The sequence below is a fragment of the Gadus morhua genome, chromosome 20 (genome assembly GCF_902167405.1).
Source record: "Gadus morhua chromosome 20, gadMor3.0, whole genome shotgun sequence".
Taxonomy (NCBI): Eukaryota; Metazoa; Chordata; class Actinopteri; order Gadiformes; family Gadidae; genus Gadus; species Gadus morhua.
Genome location: NC_044067.1, coordinates 1473469 through 1496214, shown reverse-complemented (window position 1 = coordinate 1496214; position 22746 = coordinate 1473469). Strand labels below are relative to the sequence as shown.

At 46.5% G+C, this 22746-nt stretch overlaps 2 protein-coding genes across 4 annotated transcripts in view; both read left to right on the top strand.

The window, feature by feature from the left end:
- Positions 1–4893, top strand: part of LOC115533109 (MORC family CW-type zinc finger protein 3) — a 113556-nt gene extending 108663 nt beyond the window's left edge. The window contains exons 14-18 of one of the 2 annotated variants that reach the window (XM_030343369.1): positions 3156–3218; positions 3378–3423; positions 3504–3576; positions 3655–4342; positions 4615–4893. In XM_030343369.1, coding sequence (XP_030199229.1) covers positions 3156–3218; positions 3378–3423; positions 3504–3576; positions 3655–4342; positions 4615–4680 — 936 coding nt within the window. In that variant the 3' untranslated portion in view covers positions 4681–4893. The remainder of the gene's footprint in view (positions 1–3155; positions 3219–3377; positions 3424–3503; positions 3577–3654; positions 4343–4614) is intronic. The other variant, XM_030343370.1, reaches the window with a different exon arrangement.
- The window catches only part of LOC115533112 (MORC family CW-type zinc finger protein 3), a 267109-nt gene that overhangs the window by 41090 nt on the left and 203273 nt on the right, over positions 1–22746 (top strand). The window contains exon 1 of one of the 2 annotated variants that reach the window (XM_030343377.1): positions 13396–13657. The exons of the other annotated variant lie outside the window; for it this stretch is intronic. Coding sequence (XP_030199237.1) covers positions 13616–13657 — 42 coding nt within the window. The 5' untranslated portion in view covers positions 13396–13615. Of the gene's footprint in view, positions 1–13395; positions 13658–22746 lie in introns of those variants that run through there. 2 annotated transcript variants of the gene reach the window in all.

The window sequence follows — 22746 nt, the reverse complement described above, 5'->3', positions numbered from 1 at the left end:
GACATTTTGAGCCAGTGACTCAGTGAGAAAGATTGCACTGCCTTGTTTGCCTAGTTTGGCTCATCCTGAGACACTCATGCAGCTTCTCATAGGTCATCGGGCAACGTGCCCTTGTTCTGATGGCATTCATATGAGAAAAGCTAGACTCATACGTATCGGTGGAGCCAAACATTGTCAGAATAAGTGATGCCAGTTCCTGATTGTGGGGTACTGATACTGGCTAGTATCACCGGCTACACACAGAAACCTGATTTGCATGCAACTATGTTTCTCCTTTATTTTTTGCATGCAACCTCTTGCTTCTTGAATAGGCCTGATGTAGGCTATATGTATTTTTACACTGCCAAGCCGGTTCGGTCGCAGCTTTGCACGCCCGGCGATTTTACCTTCTTATCTCAAGTTTTCTGTGTTAAACCGACTGGGTCAAATCCCCCGCCCGTTCGTCACGGCGTTCGTCACGGCGTAGGCTTTCTTGGATCACTGGAGAAGGCGGGGCTGCACACGGAGTCTAGACCTCTTTAGAATAATTTGCATTAGCCTATTGCATACTCCCGAATGTTTTAGGGTTAGCATGATTCTATGACAGTAGCCTATGTCTTCTGTCATTGATCAATATTAGGACATTTTAACCACGATGGTTGAATTAAAATCAGAGGGAGACAGCAAGTGCAGCTCGAAAGCGACCTCACACACAAGAGAAATGGAATCATTTGATTTATTATGGGAGGGTTGCCTTGTGACGTGGCGTTTGATCGTACATTTCGGCTGCGCATGTATTTTTGGATTTCAATTGCTGCAATAAATTATGTTGTTGTTGACTTCTAACATGTCTCTGTCTTTGCTGTTTAAATCTAACAGTAGTCTATGAGTAATATATCGGCGGTAACCACTGTTTTGGGGGTAGGCCTATTGCGAAATTGTGCCAGCTGGGCATTCCGTGGTATTGGATGTGTTTTTTTAAAATGCATCCAATACCACGGATTGACCCCACTGAGGCTATAGTAGGCTAACGATGCTCCAATGAAGCGTTTCCACTGCAGGGTGCGGAACGGATCGGATCGCAAAGGTGCGGATCGGGTCGCGTTTCCACCGCCAAAAGTGGGCGTGACCCGGACTTAGCCGTACCCGTTTTGGCCTCGTTTTCAGGACTCCTCCGTTGGGGTACTGAAAACAAGACGAGATGCCTGAAAGGGTCCCGGGAAATTCTAGCTACACACCCCCTCCGTTAATTGGTTGACAGAATCATCGCTCCCGGGTGACGCGGGGATAAAAACAAACAAACAGTAGCCTTGAGGTATTATTCTTTACAATTAACATGTCGCGTAAAACGCTTGCTTGGTCGAACAAGGAGGTGGAGACGTTTGTCTGCATTCTTGGGGAGGAAGACGTTGTTTACGATGTTTACGTAGCTGCCGCGGCGATCGACATCCGGCCTACCACAAAGGGTACTGTCGGCAGTGGAAACGCGACCTCGGAACTGAGCTGGGCTATACCGCCCCCTCCCTACCGCACCTTTGCGATCCGATCCGTTCCGCACCCTGCAGTGGAAACGCGGCATAAGCATCCTACGACCTACCCCGGAAGTCCTTGTGAAAACTGCACGATGCTCGTATGACGCATTTCACGATCCACTAAGGCTAACGATGCTTTCGGGAAACGGGGCCAAGGGGTACTCGTAGGGTGATAAGAGCATCGTTAGCCTGCTATAGCCTCAGTGGCGTCACCCGTCACAAAAAAACTCTCACGTCAATGTACAAGCCGCAATCTTGCCCTCACAGCCCCCCTTCTCTCTCTCCCCCTCACAAGCCCGTGCTTTATTTCACTATAGTTAGGTATAGTGAAAACATTTGGTCACGTAAATAAAACATACAAACGAACAGAGCTCTGTCTCCCCGTGACCTTATATTGATTGAATCTAAAACGTTCTCAAAGATTCACTCAATGAGAGTACTACAGCAGGTCGCAATCGCGTTGCCATGGCACATGGGTAAACAAATGACAAGGCACCGCCACACAAGTTAACTAACGACCGCTGTTGGCTTCAATATCATGCAAGCAACGTTTTCTTTGAATTTTGTTCTACAACACAATTGCATGCTTTAATAAAGTGTTGACTTTTACCTACCATGGAAATGGTCGAACTGCGTCGTATAGGCCATTGCTACAGAATTTTTTATTTTTCGAGCACACCACGATTGAAAACTTTTTTTTCGTTTCTACATTATTCCCCCTCATTTCCACTGCGCAGTGCGGTTCGATTTGGTGCGGCTAAGCGCAGCTCAATTACGGCTGGCGTATGGACGGTATGGACCCGGGGGGGGGGGGGGGGTCCAGACACCTGTGAGATTCTCTGTCAAATGACGTAATCTAACTGACTTAACGAACGAATCGAACAAACAAATAAAACGAACAAATTGTGCAGTGAACGGAACTGAAAGAACTGATTCCCGGAGAATAATCGTTTTGCCCATCCCTAGTGGCCACCTGAATGATAATCAGCCTGTTGCCTTTTGTTTGCTGAATGGTTAAAACATATTTAAATATTGGTACTGCTTTTCAGAGTCATTCGTTGTGAACGCTAAAAGATAGGTCTCATCATAACCCTAAAAGTACACATCATACAATAAATTACAATACATGAGTTCACAGCTGCACGCGTATATAGATTTTTTTATTATTATTATTATTATTAACAGTTAGCTGAAGATTATGCTCCCTGTTTTCTCAGTTAAACACAGACAACATCAACTTAATCAGAATCACCCTCAGGGTCGAATCTCCTGATATACAAATGCGGCTAAAATGCAGAGGACATGTGTCCTTAAAAAATTATGCTTACTTCATAACGTAGAGAGAAATTGATTAAACTGGCTTCATTACGTAATAGGTGAACCAACATGTTATGCGTTGTAATATTATAGGCAAAATATTATCATATTATGCGCTCAGAAATGTGTTAGATTACCGACCGGGGTTTCCACATTATAGCTATGGGTTTAATTACAACTAAAGGTTGAGCGAGTGTAACGCGTGCGCAGAATCTCTAGTTATCATAATAATGATGAATGTTTATCACATAAAAGAAGGTAGATTGAAAAAAGTTTGTTGAGAAATGGTCTCTATTCATCAAGTCTTTTTCATCATGTGTCCACTAGTTTCAGGAAGAGAAAAGGCAACAGGAGCTTCTTCTCAAAGCCGAGTCCCGCAGAAGAAATACGGTGCGTGGTGTGCATGAAGTCGTTTATAGTTCTGCCTGACTTTTACAGATTACAGATATAAATATATAACTCATGTAGTGAATTACATATTGAATTATATCACATGTAAATAATATTCCTACGATAGTACTAAAACTAACTTTTGATCATGACAACAAGACCTCCACCCCAAACACACCACGGACACCAGGAAAGGGCGCTTCAGGTAAAATGTGTTTTTGTATTATCTGGGTTGTACATACTTTATTTTTACCTACCCTATATTTCATATCATTTTTTCTCTAGCATCTGGTGTGTCCACTCGCAGCAGTCAGCCGGTAATAACAGATGTAATCTCGCTGTCAAAAACCCCCTCAAGGTATGATTGCCTTTAACCCCCACATGTTTTTCCCTTTATTGTCTTGGAAAATCTTAATTTTTGTTTGTTGAACTCCAGACTGAAGAGGCTGCAGCCTACGACTCAACAAAACAAATCCAAAAGACCGAAGCTGGATGGTCTCAAGAGAAAGATCACAGATATGAGTCTGAGCAGCTCTACGACCCCACCAACCCCTGTCTCTTACAAGGACTTAAACATTGACGACGACCTATTGGAGGGCAGCAGTACTCCTGCACCGACGGAGCCCACCATCAACCCGGTTGGAGTGAGGTTGGAGAGTGACCCGATGGATTCCGCTTACGTGGCCTTCGTGGATGTACCTACAGTAAACTACTGTACCCAGATGAGGGATGCAGAGGAGATGAGGGACAAAAGCATCCAGATATGGGATGAGGATGAGGAGGAGATGAGGGACAAAAGCATCCAGATATGGGATGAGGATGAGGAGGATGAGGGGGAGATGAGGGACAAAAGCACCCAGATGCAAGGACCACGAGTGAAGGATGAGGAGGAGATGAACAGCAGCACAGCGGCTAACGATGGAGCTAAGGTTATGGAGGAGGGAATGATTAGCATCATCCAGGCCCAGGAAGAGCAAGACCAGTTCATGGAGCTCCTGCAGTCTGTGTCCAACGAGAGGGACTCCTTCAAAGAGAAGGTCAAGGAGCTCCAAGCACAACTAGAGTTGAAGAAGCAGTGTGCAGACTGTCAGACAGCCAGAGAGAAGGCAGAACTGCACTTAAAGGTATGCTAGTTTGATTATGTAGGCTGGTGGCTTCCCTTTTCTTAAGCTTTTTAGTGGCCAGCTTAGTCCTTAGTTTCTCTGTGTACCTCTTGGTAAAATACTTTTTTTGAGTTTAGGAAATAATTTGGTTGCAATGAAATGTGTCTTGTGTATACATGTTTGGTGAAGAATGATTGCAGGAAGGTCTTTGAAGCCCTTCGAGAGTTTTACACAAATAACCTCAACACATTGTTAGTTGTCAGAACATACAACTCCTTGACATTCCTCATTAGGTGAGGCAGTTGGAGGAGGAGAAAGCAACCACCACCGTGGAGCCACAAGATCATGGAAGAGTCTGAAGAAGGATGAGTCGAAGTTTGGATATTCCCCCAAGCTTAAGCAGAAGCAAATAGACGTGAAAAAAATTCAACCATCATTTGTTTTATTACACTTTCCGGTTATATTTATGTAAATGGTGATGTTACTTTTGGTTTGTTCTAGATATAACACAGTATTTTAGATTCAATATATAACATTTCAATAGCAGTTATGAATGATTCAACCAACTCCTTCAAAAAGACCACAGAATGGTCACGTTTTATTGGACATTACAGAGTGGGAACTTTAGTTTGCAATGATGAAGCCTATAAATTATTGTTGAATAAAGATGAGTATGTTCTTTTTCTTTTATAAGTAACATTGTGTGTTGGATCATTCATTTGTTCTAATAGGTCAGGGATGGCAGCTTGAATGAGACATTCTAAGCTAGCATGCCTCCCTCCAGCTGCCCTCCCTGACCTTTGGTCCTCTATCGGGCAAGGCAGACCTCCCGAGGCTGAACGATGAGAGCGGGCTTTAGCTTTCATAGGGTGTTCAACATCGTTGTTCATGTTTTCATTGAAATTTTATGCAATCATGTCACAAATAATGATAACACAAATATTAGTTGATGGTAAGGGTAGGGTAGGCCATTTATTTTACGATAGTTTGTCATATTGGTTAAAATTCTCTTTACATCCCGACAGCAATCAATAAATCAAATTCTCTGATAAAATGAAGAAATCCGGTATTTGTGGCTTTCCCAAGCCTGTGATAAAACCGTCCAATCGCCATGACCCGTAGCTTTACAGACTCAATCAACTATGCATCTATCAAGAAATGTCATTAAAGGACACTTGGCTGCTCGATGAGAGAAGAGAGATTAGAAGAGGGAATTCAGTTGGTTGCAATCTGCAACCTCACCACTAGATGCCACTAAATCCAACTTCAAAATATTCTTCTCCTGGAGGCCATTATTACGTATATAGCTATTGTAATTTATATTTATTTATGCAACAGCATACCCTAATTTTTTTAGACGGATACACATTTAAAAGTGGTAATGTGTAATATTTAAAGGGGACATATATAATACCAACAGATGTGGTGTGATTAGCCATACAAGCCGTTTCCAAAACCTGCCCCATATGACATCACTAGTGGGCGTGTCCACCTAGATCTTTGCTGGATAGAGCAGTCTACCAACCTACCCAGTGGACTGAAGTAAACGTTGCTCATCTATCCAGCACAGATCTAGGTGGACAAGCGCACTAGTGAAGTCATATGCTGTTCAACACCAGACATTCTGATCTCAGTGTTTCCCCCACATTTTCTGCCTTGACTACATTGGTAGTCAAGGCGGGGCCCTTGTTAAGGCCTTAACCATACATTGCTGGGGGAAACACTGCAAACAAGGCTAGGTCGGAATGCTATTCAACAACACTAATTTGATTAAAGATCAAACATCAGACAAAGAGAAATGCGTGGGAGGGAGAACGACACCCGAAACGAATAAACAGTTTACCATTCTGTGGTGTGGATGTGCATTTGATTCAGCTGCCATAGTGGCAGCACCGAAGGGTAAAGGTCATTTATTTTATGACAACATTAGCATTTCTATTACAACAACCAAAAACTACTTCAAACACCAACGCCTCAAAAACATGGATGTATTATAGAACGCACACCCAATAACAATTAGGGCATACGGCAGACGCTTTTATCTAAAGCGACTTACATCGGTTTATACACACATTGACACACCGCCGGCAGATTCAACCACGCAAGGCGACAGCCAGCTCGTCAGGAGCAATTAGGGTTAAGACTATTGCTCAAGGACACATTAACACTCAGCTAGGAGGAGCTGGGGATCGAATTAGTAACCTTTCGGTTGCTAGACAACTGCTCTGCCTCCTGAGATAAGCCGACCCACACCCACTTAACAAAGTCCCCCTCATCCAGTAACTGCGATGTAACTATACTATAAATTAATCCTGAAGTTTTGGTCTGTCAATGTTAATCTCTTCTATGATTTTTCTTTCAAATCCACAAATTTAAGTTTTTCCATATTTCCATAAAAAAAATTATATTCCTTTTTGAATATCGTAAAATGCAATAGCTCTCAGACCATATAAGAAGTTTCAGATTTCACGGTAGCTCATTCCTAATAAAACAGGTCACTTTCTTAACAGACTATTACGCTCAACTGTGTCAAAAGCTTTAGAAAAGTCATAAGAGTTCAGCACAATGTTGCTTAATATCCTGGTAAATAAAAATACTGTGTATGTCTAGTTCTGAAGCCAGACTTTTGAGTTCGGAGAACATTAACCTTGATTAAGGCACGTAGTCAGCGAGTCTACCAAGGATTAAATTCATTTTTGATAAACAGGATAGTTTAATAAAGGCCAATTATTATTCAGATAATTGGGATCACGCCCTTAAGCAGGGGAACTATCTGGGCTGTTTTCCAAGACGGTGGAATCTTACCCGTCGTGAATGACAAGTTTATGATGTACAAGTGATGTCGTAATAACAGCTGCATTAAGACGTGGAAGCACTGTGGAGGATTTGATTTTCAAAGATTTCACTGTTTTCCAAAATCTGACACCAGAGAGTAGATATAGCCTTCCTAACCATACTACTAAAGACATCCTGCATCTGCCTTCTGGAAGTCTGCTTGTCACCTGGAATTCCAGTAGTCTGTGAGGTACTCCACAGTTTGTTTCTGTAGCGAGGAGCTAGAGCCATCTCCCGTCAACACCAAGGGTTTTAAAGCGGAGTCGGGATCTGGTATAGAGGAGGTTCATTCAACTCTCTCTTTTTAAGGTACTTTAGTAGTAGTTTGGTATTTCTGACACAGACTATTGGGCAGTGGTCACTGATATCAAGAGAGAGGACAGTAGCCTACAGGCAGAGTAGTTTGGGGTTGGTTAGTGTTACGTATTTTAAGAATCTAAGCTACCCACACATAGACCCAATGAAGCAGGGCCAAACATATAAGCCGTAAATACTATACATAGCCACTAGAGGAGCAAGACCTTATTGAAGGCGGCTCCACCACAGAAGGCATCACCTGAAGAAGCCGAAGCCACCACGCCCACTAGGCCACGCCCACTTGACGGTCCCTTACCTGTGCACACTACCAGAAGGGGACAGAGAGATTTTCAGCGACCCCCGCGGACAGTCACGGGCCTCTGCCCGTGACTGGAAGTAGCCAGAGTTATTATCTCTCACACGTGTTCTACACGATTCCTAGAATTCCCTCCGTATAGCTTCACTTACCATGCCGAAACATGCCGACGACTTTATAATAAATGAAGTGAGTTAAAGCAACCCGGGATTGGACAACTTTCTTCGAGAATATGCAACATTAGTAAGGGTTAGGTCCATCAGTGTAGATTCATCAGGGTTAACCATGTTTGGCCGTGTTGGTTTGGATATGAGTTGGGATCGATTTAATTGTAGACCGATGTGTTATAGCTTGTCAGAGTAAAACATTAATATTGATGTCATAAATTTGATCCCGTTGAATGTCCCTTCGCTTGAAGTCCTTTTTGTGTGAATCACCACAGTGTTGTGCAATCAGTAATGGACGTCCCCATTTCAGCTTCATACAGTATCTCCACACCAACTCTACAAGCCACCGCGGGCCCTTCAGTGCTATTGCTGAACTCATGGTGAGACCTCCTGTTTAGGTTTATGTTGCAGCATACATAAGTTTCAGTAGCCTATCTGGTTTTCAGTTGTGCTTGAAGTTTTCTGGAACTTGAAATTTACTTGACGTGACAAAAAGCCAATTTTTTTACCATGGACCTTCATAATTGAAGATAACTTATTTTTTTTTTATTGATTACAATATAGCAGCCATCATGTATAGACTTGAATTTAATAGTTTTACGTTGTATTTTCCTCAATCCTCCCCGTAGACAACGCATACGACCCTGATGTCAATAGGCAGATAGGCAATATGGGATAATGTATAGAACGCCGGTCATTATCGAGAAAATAATCCCCGAAAGGGCGAACAGGACACTATCGAGAAAATAATCCCCGAAAGGGCGAACTCCTCCTTCTTCCGACTCTTCCATGAAGAATTATGTAAGGAATAATCACCGAGGCCGGGCAATAAATAAACAGTTTGATATGCCCGGCTCGTGGACGGGCATATCTTCCGCGAGCCGGGCCCCCCTAGGGGCGACAGCCGCAGGGCCAACGGCCCCATCCGGGGAGCCGGCAGGGACAGGGGAGCCGGCAGGGGAACCACGAGGAGTTCCCTCATCAGCAACAACCGGGGCGAGGGGGCGGTACGGCGAGGGTCTTGGCGTTCCCGTAGTGCCCCGCTCCCACCGAGCCGTGGACCAGCTGCAGCACCTGGGGACGAAGCGCAAGGGGCACCAACAGCTGCAGAATGTTTGTCTTACCCCTAGGGTCCTGCCAACTGCGGTGGACCACCCCGTTGTGGAGCCGGAAGCATCCCCACTGGGAGTGGTAGGCCTTCACCTCAGGCCCTCGTGCCGATACCTCCGGCCAGCTGGGGCGCTGCCCCGCCTCCAGCCAGTCCCTCACCAACGCCAGGGTCTCGTCGGCCTGCTGCTGCTGCTCCAACTGACTCGCCGTCAGCAGGAGCCACCCCTCCGCCTCACCGATGGTCTGGTCAGCCTCGGTGGTCTGGAGAGCCGCCACCATCGGAGACTCGTGGACCCGCTCCTCCTTTCGCAGGCAGTAGCGACACTCCAGGACCGCACAGGGCCGCCGGGAGAGTGCGTCTGCGTTGTTGTGGATACGCCCCGCCCGATGCTGGATCTCAAAGTCGTATTCCTGCAGAATCTCCAGCCATCGAGCCACCTGGCCCTCAGGGTTCTTAAAACTGAGGAGCCACGTGAGGGACGCATGGTCGGTGCGGACCAGGAAACGCTTCCCATGTAGGTACGGCCTGAAATGCCGCACGGCCAGGACCACAGCCAACAGCTCCCGTCGGGTCACGCAGTAATTGCGCTCCGCCCGACTGAGAGTGCGGCTGAAGTAGGCAATGGGACGTTCCCCCACCCCCACCCCCTGGGAGAGGACCGCACCGACCCCCACGTTACATCATAACGTGGGGGTCGGTGTCGAGGACGAAAGGGCGACCAGCGTCGGGGTACGCCAGGACCGGGGCCTCGGTGAGCACCGCTTGGAGTTGGGCGAAGGCCGTGGGGCAGGCGTCGTCCCAGACGTACGTCCGGCATGCCTCGGTTAAGCGGTGGAGGGGGCTAGCGACCGTGGCAAAGTCTTGGACGAACCGGCGGTAGTACCCCGCCAGGCCCAGAAAACTCTGCAGTTCACCGGCGTTGGTGGGGGTCGGCCAGTCCCGGACTGCAGCTGCCTTGGCCGGGTTAGTGGCTATGCCATGCTCGTTCACCACGTGCCCCAAGAACAGCGTTTCCCTGGCCAGCAGGGAACACTTGGCAGGGTTCAGCCGCAACCCGGCCCGGCGGATGGCCCCAAGAACCTCCCGCAGGTTCGCCAGCGCTCCCCCAAAATCGCGGGCGTGCACCAACAAATCGTCCAGGTACACGACACAACGACTTCGGGGGATGCTCGCCAGCACCCTCTCCATCATCCGCTCTAACGCCGCCGGCGCGTTGCATAGTCCGAACGGCATGACACAGAACTGCCACAGCCATCTCACGGATCTTGATGAGCCGGTGTCGATGGCATGCTGCACCAGCCCTGTCCGCCTGCAGTCCTCATCCCGTGCCACAAAAATGTCCCCGTACTCCTCGAGTAACAGCCTCAGCTGCAGACTCTGCAGTACGTCGAGGCCAGCTCCACTGCGCAGCCAAAGCGCATTGACGGCCTCGGCGGTCTCAGGGGAAGGAAAGGCGGCAGATACAGGGCCGCGGGGAATGCAGGGACCGGGCAGAGGCAGAGGCTCCTGGGGCATAACCCGGCGACTACTCCGCTGGCCAGAGCCCCCGTGCTCCCCCCGTCCGGACTGGAGCGCCACCGTCTCCGTGCCGACGGTGATGGTTGCTCCAGCCATGTCCATCCTGGCACCCCAACGGTTCAGCAAATCCAGGCCGATGATGCACGAGTCCCGGATGTCGGCGAGCCAAAACTCATGCTCACCTCCCGGTCACCCACCCTGACGGCCAGCCGCTTCCTTCCCCTCATTCCGGTCTCTTGTCCCGTAACGGTCGTCAGGCGGACGCTGGTCGCCGTCCACCCCCCCGAGAGTGCGCCGGTGGTGCCCGGAAAAACGCCCGGACGCACCAGGGAGATGGTCGACCCAGTGTCCACCAGGGCCGTGCAGGGTCGGCCGTCGATCCCGCAACGGAGGTAAAGGCCCCTGGCGCGGCCCGGGCCGCCAACCAGAGCGCACCGACCGTGGAGAGGGGCAGGAATCCGGAGCGGCGGTCCCCTCACTGGGCCGCTCCGCCGCCGTTTTACGCCGGACGAGATGGTCTAGCCCGTGGTGCCGGTGCCGGGCAGTCACGGGCCAGATGGCCTGGCTCATCGCATCGGAAACAGCGCCGGTCAGCTCCGGACCTACCTCAGTCGTCGGATGGTGGACGCTGTGGTGGACGCTGCCGGGGACGCTGGGGCGAGGTCCAGGCCTGGAAACACTCTTCCTCGTCGTCCTCGTCCTCGTCCCGCTCGTAGTCCGCCTGCCGGACGTGAGGTCGGGGGGCACCGGACGGCTGTAGGTCGGACAGCTCCTGCTCCGCCCGTTCCGCCAGCTCAAGAGCCACATCCAGGTTCGGGGGCCCGGCGAGGCGGACGTGCCGTCCCAGCCGCGGCGGGGCAAGTCCTCGGAGGAACGATTGAAGTGCTAGTTCCTCCCTGGCCGCAGCAGGGAAGTCTGGGTAGCCCCGTTGGGCGTACAGCAGTACGTCCGCTGCGTAGGCCCCCAAACGTTCCCCCTCCCGGCGGAGGCGGCTGGTCAGCAACTCCCGGCTGTGGCTCACGACCCGCCGCTGCCCGAAACGCCTCTCCAAGGCCAGGGTCAGGGCCTGGAGGTCCAGCTGGTCTGCTGGGGCCAGGTCCAGCAGAACTTGCAACGCCGGTCCCTCCAAAGCTAGGGCAAGCCGGGCGGCAGACTCGTCCATACCCCAGCCGTAGTATCGCGCGGCGATCCTCAAGTGCGCCAGGTACGGTTCCAGTGGCGTTGCTCCAGAAAACTTGGGCAGCCTGGAAACCAGGTGGCGAACGACCGCCGCCGATCCTGCGACACCGCCAACGGCCACTGGGTGGCGGTGTTGCGCCGCCGTCGCGCCAAGCCATTCCTCCGAGTCTTCCTCCTTTGGACGCGTCATGTCGGAAAACGTTCCTTTTTCCATGATCCCACTTCTGACACCAATGTAGCGCCGAACAGGAAGAACAGCAGTCGGTTGCACCAGCAGAACGTAAAGCCGATCATAAGTTCGGGTGTAAAGTCTGCCTTAACCCTACGCTCGACGTAGCTAGTGCCAAACTAAAGGTGTTCTAAATTTTGGTTGCACCACCATAACTTAAGTTGTAACGTTACTAGTAGTGCATAAAGTGTACCAGTGTCGCTTTTAATGACGTTTAGATAATTTCAAGCCAATCATTGACAGATAACAATGTAAACAGGAAATACCGGCAAGTTTCCACCTTACCCGAGTGAAGACGCGTTAGCACCCAAATGAGAGGGCAAACAAAACAGTTTCAGTCATTTATTCTCTTTGCTTGGACGGTATAGGCGTGAGGTTAAGCTATTTGATGGCGGATTTTATAATAAATAAATAAATATAATATTCCGCCCGGCAAAACCGAAATCGCGCATATAATTCAACATCATCATAATAAAGAAATGGATCGATACGGTCACGGACAATCCGTTCCCAGCGCAAATCGCATTGAAACTCCTCTTCCCATTGCTCAAAACGAATAGCCATCTTTACCCTGCGTTAGTGTTTAAATCTTTTTACGTTTTTTTCTTTTAACGGTTCTTTATCGTTAGTATGGAACTTACACCAGCTAGAGGGGAGGTGTAAAAGATAAGTTATAACTTAGTGTTACGTTGAAACTATCTGCTTGGTGCAACTGCTATTTTTTTAGTAGAGTGTAAAGTCGAACGTTTGGGTGATTTACGTTCAACGTAGCCTAAGTGGGACCTTACGTTCTGCTGGTGCAACTGGACCCAGGGAGTCAGGTTTTTGGTCAACTAGGGGTCTGTGCCTCATACACTGCTCGACTACAGAACACCCTCTTTTATTGCCTCATTCACACGTACATAGAACAGCACACCTAACTAACACACAAGTCATTCTCGGTGGCGGTGGCAACAACAACAGAACAACACACAACAATGAACAATCCCAACCCATTAACAATCCCAACCCATGAACCCCACTGATCATTAATAACCCCAACAACTAGTAACGGACCCAGAACAACAACAATAACAGCACCAATAACACAACAACATGCGCGCCGGGAATCCCCCAGAATCCCCGGCACGAACCCGGAAGTGAATGAACCCGTTGCGAACGCTGGTCGCTACAGTATGCTCTGTTTAAGTTAATCTCCCTCGAAAAGTAGTTCCCTTTAGAACTACGGTGAATAACGTTAGCTCAGCTGTAGGTAACGCGTTTCTATAGCAACCACACAAGGTTGCAACTGATAACTAGTTTAACAACGTAGTTGTAACATTCGTATCAAGTCAGCTTTAATGATCGATCAAACATGCACTCCTTGGTTTATTTTTTACAACGGACCTCATGTTTGAAATGTATATGTGATAGAAAATGATACAAGCAGCGTATTGATCTACTGTGCTCAGTCAGCAGCAAGTAGAACCGACAGATCAGCGAACCGAATCAGTAGAACCGACAAAAATAATTGACCGCAGGATGTTGTGAAGTGCCCATGCAAGTGAACGGAACGTTGAAAAGACCCGTGTAATAAATATATATATTATTTATAGCCTAGAGCTATTATAGAGTCTAGAGTTGGTTTCTGTTTCGCAGGAACATGGCAGCTGCAAAGACGGACCGCGGGATCCCACTGAGTACGGTAAGGTTAACATATAATCTGTATCGATTGGTAGAATTATGCCAATACTAATCTTAACGACATCCCACGATCGAAATACATCGATGACCACATCAGAAAATAATTACAATTTTACGGGATACATTGCATTATTCCAATGGCCACCAATGTCTTGTATGGTCGATAAACACGTTTTATTGATATTGAGTTCAGCTTGTTAAAAGCATCAGAGTACAATGTTCACCTTTCTAACGCGTCCATTGTCAATACCCTTGTTATAGGTTGGTAGGCCGTGTCACGCTGATCGCGGATCGATCCCATTAGCCTATATCAATAGTACAGAAACTACGTCTCCCTTTTGCGGATCAATACCAGTTTCTGTTTTCAGTTTCTGTTTTCCCTAACCCTAACCCTTACTTGAGGTTTCATTGCCATCTAGTGGAAACGACATGCAACAGCATGAATAGCATATGGTGCGATCACATCGCTGGAAAATATGGGGTAAACATTTTCGCGACGTCGGAAAGATCTCAAAAGTTCTCGAGAGTATTTTTGAACTCAAGTTTTTGCCGAGCAGAAAATTGTTTCTTCTAATTTTTAATGATAAACACAAACGACAGACATTATAATCTTTTGACAGATGCTTTTTAGTCCTTTAGTCCAATCCAAGGTCAGGCGTATCACGTTTGTTTTGGTTCCATCACTCACGTTTTCCCAGTCGAGACCCATTTCCATTTCTGAGCTATTTTGATTATATGCAACTTAGTGTGCATAGCTTTCCTATCATCGCTGAGCGCTACATCTTCTATTTTATTTTCCAACATCTCAGTTACAATTTACAACAACAATTAGGTCAAAGATATGCTAGCATTTGTTACAATTAAAACGTATTCAACATTCTAATTTCAATGTGACGAAGACGAAGAGGGGTCTAACCAACGTCAATCTTCGGAATACACGATAAAACTGATAAATTTTCAGTTTCTCTGTATTAAAACAAAGCCAGACTTCAAAGTCCCTCAAAAAATGAGTAGTAGGAGTTTCAAATTTCCTGGCAGCTCATTCCTGAAATGAGGTTCATACCTGCGAGGCTCCAGCGAGGATTTAGAGCCATCTCCCGTGAACACCGGGGGTTTAGAGTCGGATCTGGTATAGAGGAGATTCATTCAACTCAAATTTTGTACATCCTATAAGAAAGTTGTTTTTTATTAATGTACTTTAGTAATGGTTTGGTATTTCTGACGCAGACTATTGGGCAGTGGTCACTGATTTCCAGAGAGTAGACAGCAGAGGCAGTAGTTTGGGGTTGGTTGGTAAGAATGAGGTCCATCAGTGTAGATTCATCAGGGTTAACCATGTTTGGCCGTGTTGGTTTGGATATGAGTTGGGATCGTTTAGTTGTAGACAGATGTGTTATAGCATGTCAGAGTTAAACATTAATATTGATGTAATGTATTTGATCCTGATGAATGTCCCTTCCCTTGAGGTCATTTTTGTGTCAATCACCACAGTGTTGTGTAATCAGTAATGGACGTTCCCATTTCAGCTTTGCACAAATTATCTCGAAACCAATGCGACCAGCCACCGCGGGCCCTTCAGTGCTATTGCTGAACTCATAGGTGAGTCCTCCTGTTTTGGTTTATGTGGTAGCAAAGGCTACATTAGTTTCAGTTTAAAGGGCTCCAGACTGCGACCAAAACTTGAGTGTGCGACTGAATTTTCCATCTGGTTGCGCACAGATATTAAACGTGGAAGGGGCGCGTTAAGGAATCCGGAATCTTTAGCAGGACAATATGTAAGAAGGATAGGAATGGCCTGCTAATGTGTGGATGGGGAGGGTCTTAGAGATTATCGAGCACGCGTAAACGTCTGTGAGAAGGAGAAAGATTTCACAACCACCTGCTACGTGCGTTTACAATGAGCAAGCCAACTATATACTCGTTCTTCCGACCTTCGGCTAGTGTGCAATACTTCAAACAGCATCCGACCCGTGTTCCGACAGTATGGCATATTACATTATCGACGCCCGACCCACACCCGATGGAAAATTAGAAACATTAGATGGAATGCCGGGGAATTATGCCTCGTGCCCACTACCTCCGTCCGTTGACTGATCCCCATTGACTTTGAATGGGGACGGACGCGCAATGCATTGTGGATCCGTCCGTTCCGTTGGAGCCTTCGGCTCCGTCAAGAAGTTGAAAATGGAACATTTTTCAACTTTTTCGGCAGCGACGGATCCGTCATCCAATCAGATCGCGGATGCAAATTTAAGCGCTGTGACGCGACTCGGGCTCTGACGATACTGGAAAGCGGGAAAGCGGGTCATCTTGCATCGCAACAAGCAGGAAGAAGCGGGAAGAACCCGGCGAAGCGATTTGATTGGCTAACGGATGCCTCTGCAAAGACTACTCCCCCGTCAGTCAGCAACGCCTTCCCACGTCCGTTGACTGACGGTGCAGTGGCCATGTAGCGTGACCCTACATGCCCACTGCTTAAATTTGCATACGCGATCTGATTGGATGACGGATCTGTCGCTGCAGAAAAAGATGAACATTTTTCCACTTCTTGACGGAGCAGAAGGCTCCAACGGAACGGACGGATCCACAATGCATTGCGCGTCCGTCCCCATTCAAAGTCAATGGGGATCAGTCAACAGACGGAGGTAGTGGGCACGGGGCCTTACACTATGTGGTGTTTGGTTCGGTGCTTTCGACTTCTGTGCAAAAAAAGCACATTATTCACTCTTGACAGTTTTAGTTGACTCCTCCGCTTCTGATTAATCGCTCGCAATCGCAAAATCCGCGTCCCACCCGCACTGTTCAGGCGTCCGACCATAAAGGGCACCATAAAGGGCTTATGCTGCGTTTTATTATCCATCCGTCTCGGAGGTCCGAGGACGTTGCCTAGTGACACACACAAACACGCCCCTTATCCTCGGACTGCGATCTCGCCATCTCGGTTGAACTCAGTGGTGGCCGAGCAAAATTCCGAGACAGAATTCAAGATGGCTTCGCCCATTGTGACTTGAAGCATGAAGTGTTTTCCTTGTGCTTGGACCACATTGGTGGTTTAAATGGCAATTCCAATCACTCGTATTACTGCAATACCTTACTGCGTCCGTATCTCTGCCTATGGCCTATAGCCTACATATTTTGGAGCGCCTGGTCCTCTGCCAATGCTACCGCGACAACAGCTTTCCGGGTGGCGTCCATGTTTTCCTCCAACGACGAAATAATAAAACACTTGAAGTGTGGGCGTGGCGTCAGATCCGAGATCAGAGTCGGTTCGCAGAGACAACGCAGCATCAGCACACGGGAGGCATTTGTCGTGCCTGATAATGCATTCTCAATGGAGAGGCGATCGGGCAGAGGGGAGGCTCAGCGTCCTGTCAAGTGGCACGACAAGTGGGCGCACTCCCGTGAAACTGTCACTTCCGTGCTTGTCGAACGCATGAGAACTCACAACTGGAAACCGTTGGGATAGATGAGAATCACAATCAAATGTGAACCTGAATTTGAAACAGTACATTGTAATTCCTGCATCTATTATCAAAATATTTTTTAGTAATACAGTGAAAATGAGTAGAAATGTGAATATACTTGGTTGGCATGTTGATTAACGTTGAGTTCCACTAAAATTTCTTGTTGCGGCCCGAAAGTGTGTTTTAAGTTTTCTGGAACTGGAATTTCACTTGACAGATCTGACAAAAGGCCAAATGTTTTACCATACACATTCACAAATGAAGAGATTTTTTTTTTTCAAATGTTTTACACTTAAAATAGCAGACCTTTTGTTAGTATATGTATAGACTTTAATTGAAGAGGTTTTCGTTGTATTTTCCTTAATCCTCCCCATAGACAACGCATACGACCCTGATGTCAATGCCAAACAGATATGGATCGATAAGACCAAGATCAGAGACATGGAGTGTCTCACCTTCAGGGACGACGGAAATGGACTTGACCGTAAAACTATGCAGCGGATGCTCAGGTGATAGTTTATTATTTACAATATCGATAATTATTTCGGATATCACAACATCAGGGAATTCAGCTAGTTCATTACCGTGCTGTGAATTGTATATAACATATATTTCCTTTTCCCTTATAGCTTCGGATTTAGCAACAAAATAGCTCTGAACGGCAAACTTCCCATTGGAATGTATGGCAACGGTTTCAAGTCTGGCTCAATGTGTCTTGGCCAGGATGTCATCGTTTTATCCAAATCAAAGAATGACCTGTGTGTTGGCATGCTGTCACAGACTTACCTGGAGAAGATCGGAGCCAAGCACATCGCTGTGCCTATCATCAGCTTTAATAAAAAAAAAGCAAATAAGTATATCCTTTAGAGCCCCTAAAGTCCACACTGTGTTCCTGGTCATTGCTGTTGTGTGGTTTAATCACTGTTATTACTCTGGATATGTTAATCAAGCCATATCTGGTTCCTTGGCAAGGGCCTTTTTAGAGGATTTCTTTTTTTTTATTGGATTATAATTGTTATTAATTCCATATGATCCATTTATAATATCCTTGTGCCAGAGTTTAGACCAAGCTCGAGAAGTAGCTAGACCTAACCTTGCACTGGCTTTCCAACATGAGATATGGTTCATAATGTAATAATATTGTTTATCATGGATCTGGTTTTCCGTGCTATAACACCGATGTTAAAGAGTTCTGCTCAGTCCAAGGTGAGGAGAATATCGGTTACATCTGCCAAGCCTACTAAGAACTTCCTTGACCCGAGTGACTACTCAGTGGGAGTGAGATGTGGCAGAACCGGGCCAGTCTGAGAGACATACTGGACCACTCACCCTTCAACACTGAAGAAGAGCTGCTCACTGAGCTCCAAGCTATAGAGGGCCCCACCGGGACCAAGATCATCATCTGGAACCTCCGCAGGTCTGGGTTCATCCCCATGGTTACTAGACTTATCAAGGAAAGATTGACATTAACGCTTTAAGCCCACAGAACACGGCGTGTTAGGACATTTAACAGTCTAGGGTCGGGACGGACACAAAATAATGTTTTTGAATGTTTGCGTCAAAATTATACCTCTTGAGTCCTGTAATACAAAGCAAGTACAAATATTTGCTTTCTTTATGTCTTTACATTCATTATAGGACATCTGAAGGGAATATGGAGTTGGATTTCACCACAGAGAATGATATCCGCATTCCCGGTGATGACTCAGACACTTCAGACGCTTCAGACACTTCTGTCCCTGAGAGTAACACCTCCTTGCGTGTAAGTAGTATCGACCTCAGCTGACCGCATGGTACACATGAACACCCTGTAGCTCTTGGGGAAGACCCACATACTGAATGCAGAGAAAGGGATCAGACCTTCATGATGCAGCATAAATTAATGAAGATATTAAGATGACTGTATTTCTAAAACCATATTGTTAATGTTATCATTTTGAACATTTCAGACATGGGGATTCATAAGAAAACCTGTCAAATGTTATATACTTAAGCACTTTGCAAAGACCAAATAAATCAAATGTATTTATATATATGTATATGTTTATAAATATAATTATTATGACACAGTGAGATGTGATTCATGTTCTTAGTTATTTTCTTTTCTTTATTCGTGTGTGTCTCTGAGGTTGTATTTAGTTGTTTGTTTATCTATACTAAACGTAGGCATACTGCAGCATCCTCTACTTGAGGCCAACTATGCAGATCAACATTCAAGGACAGAAGGTGGAAAATCATCCCATCTACGAGAGCCTTGAATATATCGACAGAACGTACAGCTACAAACCCAGAGTTGTGGTATCCTTTTCTACCAGAGACAGAAACTTTCAAGCTTTTCCTTGCAGAAGAAATAACTAATGAGTACATTCTCTGCATTTAATCCAGGGGCAGCTGCTACACGTTGTAGCGCCTGCTGGGATCCAACTCCAGTTTATAGCAGGCTCCTCTTTGTTAAGGGAAGGCAAGGAGCTAGTGTTTATAGGTTGTTTGTTGGTTATGTGTTATGGTCGGAGTGAGGGAAATCAGAGCCCCCATATTGGGGTGTTTGTGTGTGTGTTTGGTTTATTAATGCATGAAATGTTTTTAATTCTGTGGAGAATCTACATCAGTTCTTCTGGTCCAGATTGTTCCTTAAGTCCCGTACTAGGAACAAAAAATCCCCATCACTTTTGGGTACAACAAGACGAGCAAGGAGCATTATGGCCTCATGATGTACTACAATAACCGACTCATCAAGGCGTATCATCGTGTTGGCTGTCAGCTAAAAGTGAGTGTGTGCTTGTGTGCAAAATTGTATTCACTGCCTTTTTATTAGTTCTTATACTTCAACTTGGGTGTATGTGCTCCTACAGACTAAAAACAAGAGAAGCGTCGGAGTCATTGGTGTGATTGAGTGTAATCATCTGAAACCAACTCACAACAAACAGGACTTTGACAACACCGACACTTACAGGTAAGGCCTCTTCTGTAATGGGGATCAAAGCTATCATACTGTGTTTAGGTGGTGGTTAGTAAGTTATCAGCCCCGCCTTATATTCGCTGCCTGCTTGTTTATCAGATGGTCACTTTGTAGATGAAATCTGTTAAAGAAAATGAAAGGTCTCCCAGGGAAATGTAACAATTCACTCACTCAGTGCGTTTACATGGGAAAGCTAGATCGGATTAAGCCTTATACCGATTTTGCTACTCGAACGGACCGTGTCACTTCTCCGAATGACATGGCCTTTAAAGATCCCATGGCATGAATATTTCACTTTATGAGGTTTTCTAACATTAATATGAGTTCCCCTAGCCTGACTATGGTCCCCCAGTAGCTAGAAATGGCGTTAGGTGTAAAACGAACCCTAGGTATCCTGCTCTGCCTTTGAAAAATCGAAGCTCAGACGCGCCGATTTGTAATTATCCCCATATGTCGTCATATGGGGAAATGTTACCTCCCCTTCTCTGCTTTGCCCGCCCAGAGAATTTTGCCCGCCAATGAGACAATGAGCTACGACTGTTGTACACTTCATTGTTATTTGGATAACTTTTCTGCTGTTGGTGTTATGGCGCATAACACGTCAGGTTCTTTTTTTTACGTCTCTGGTATTTCCACAACGAGACTCAATGACTCACAGTGGGGGTAAACTCAGCCATTGTTGAGAAGGAATTTGGGGGGAAAGGAACTTTGGCTTTGACTCCCTGAAGTACATGAACCACGACAAGGAGGAGCTGGCGGCCTCTGCCCTGATAGATCAACCTCTCAGAAGTAAACCAAAAGCCATCCCGACTGGTGCACTGTCCCATCCCGTACGCTTGTCTGAAAGTGCCAGCCATAACCACAGAGCTGAACGGCTCTCCGGGGCCACCTGAATGCCTATCCTATCTGATCTGCTCCCAAACAAAAGTGGATCAGTTGAAGTGGCGGGAACGCACACAAGAGAGCCCGCTGCCAAGGTGTTGCACGCCGTCTAATCTACCCCAAACAGGGGACGATCCTCATAGCTGAGGAAGAACCCCAAGCTGCAGTGGGGGTTCTCTCTGAACGCGAGAAATGTCCACCTGAGCAGTTCTAAGCGGGGAATACCGCGAGAGATGAGGTCCGGCCAGGTGGAAGCGTCCGGGCAGGAGGTGCAGAGGCTGCGAAGGGGCCGTACCTCTGTGGACTCCGTCACGCCCATGCTGCATTTCTTTATCATAGATAGTTGAAGTAGAAGTGTTGGTAGATGGTTCAAGAGACTGCTTGGAGAAAAGAGGACGAACACTACTGTGCGCCACGTTATATACACGGTGCCATGGGTAATGTGGGCGGTGCCCACATTGATGGGTGAATTGCTGAAATTTTTCGTCAATATTTTTTTGTTTTACAGGAACACTATCCAAAATGTGGCATCGAAGTTAAAAGATTACAGTGGAAAAAAGAGGAAGGAAACAGAGTGAGTCCACAATCACAGGGGTTTGAGTACTTTAGGTATCATCATACAGTCCAAGTTACCTGTATCATCTTTAAAGGCTACAGATAAATGTATCTCATGTTAACTGATTGAACTGTACTCAATCACTGCAGCCACATACTGTGATACTTGTGGTTTTGTCAAGTGAAACTTGAACACTTGAAAAACTTGACTTTTCCAGTCAAAATCCAAAGTTATCAGCACTGCCTCCCTTCAGAATAGTACGCTACAGGACACCTGTATGTAGTCTTATAGGGACATACAGAAAACTGGTCATTGACTGAGCTTGGCATTTCTGACAATTGTTTATGTTGACAGCGACGAGAGGCCTGATGAAGATGATCAATTACAAGAGGTAAAGAAAAAATATCTATCATTATATTGTATGTACTATAAATTGAAATACATCAAATATGAATTAAAATGTGTAGCTCTATTTTTTATCATTATCAGAATAATAAAGATTTAGGTTGTTTATTACATGCTAATGTCATAAAAGCTCTGCATGATGAATAAGTTAAAGGACCCATGGCATGAAAATGTCACTTTATGAGGTTTTCTAACAGTAATACGTGTTCCCCTAGCCTGCCTATGGTCCCCCAGTAGCTAGAAATGGCGTTAGGTGTAAAACGAGCACTAGCTATCCTGCTCTGCTTTTGAAAAAACAAAGCTCAGACGCGCTGATTTGGAATTTTTCCCCGTTTATCGTCATACAGGGACATGTTACCTCCCCTCTCTGCTTTGCCCAATGAGCTACGACCGTGCGAGCGCCACGCGCGCGCGCGCGCGCGCGTGTGTGTGTGTGTGTGTGTGTGTGTGTGTGTGTGTGTGTGTGTGTGTGTGTGTGTGTGTGTGTGTGTGTGTGTGTGTGTGTGTGTGTGTGTGTGTGTGTGTGTGTGAACACTCTCTGTGAGTGTTGTACACTTCTTTGTTATTTGGATAACCGTTCTGTTGTTGGAGTTATGGCGCATAACACGTCAGGTTCTCTGACATCTCTGGTATTTACACAACGAGACTCGTAGTGGGGGTAATCTCAGCCATGGTTAGGAAGGAATTAGGGGAAAGGAACTTTGGCTTTGATTCCCTTAAGTACATGAACCACGACTTGGATGAGAAAGGGATTGTTGCCCACGATTGTCTCCCGCCGGAGCACCGCTGTAGCGCATGGTACCGTGGCCGCAAGCTGCTCAGGG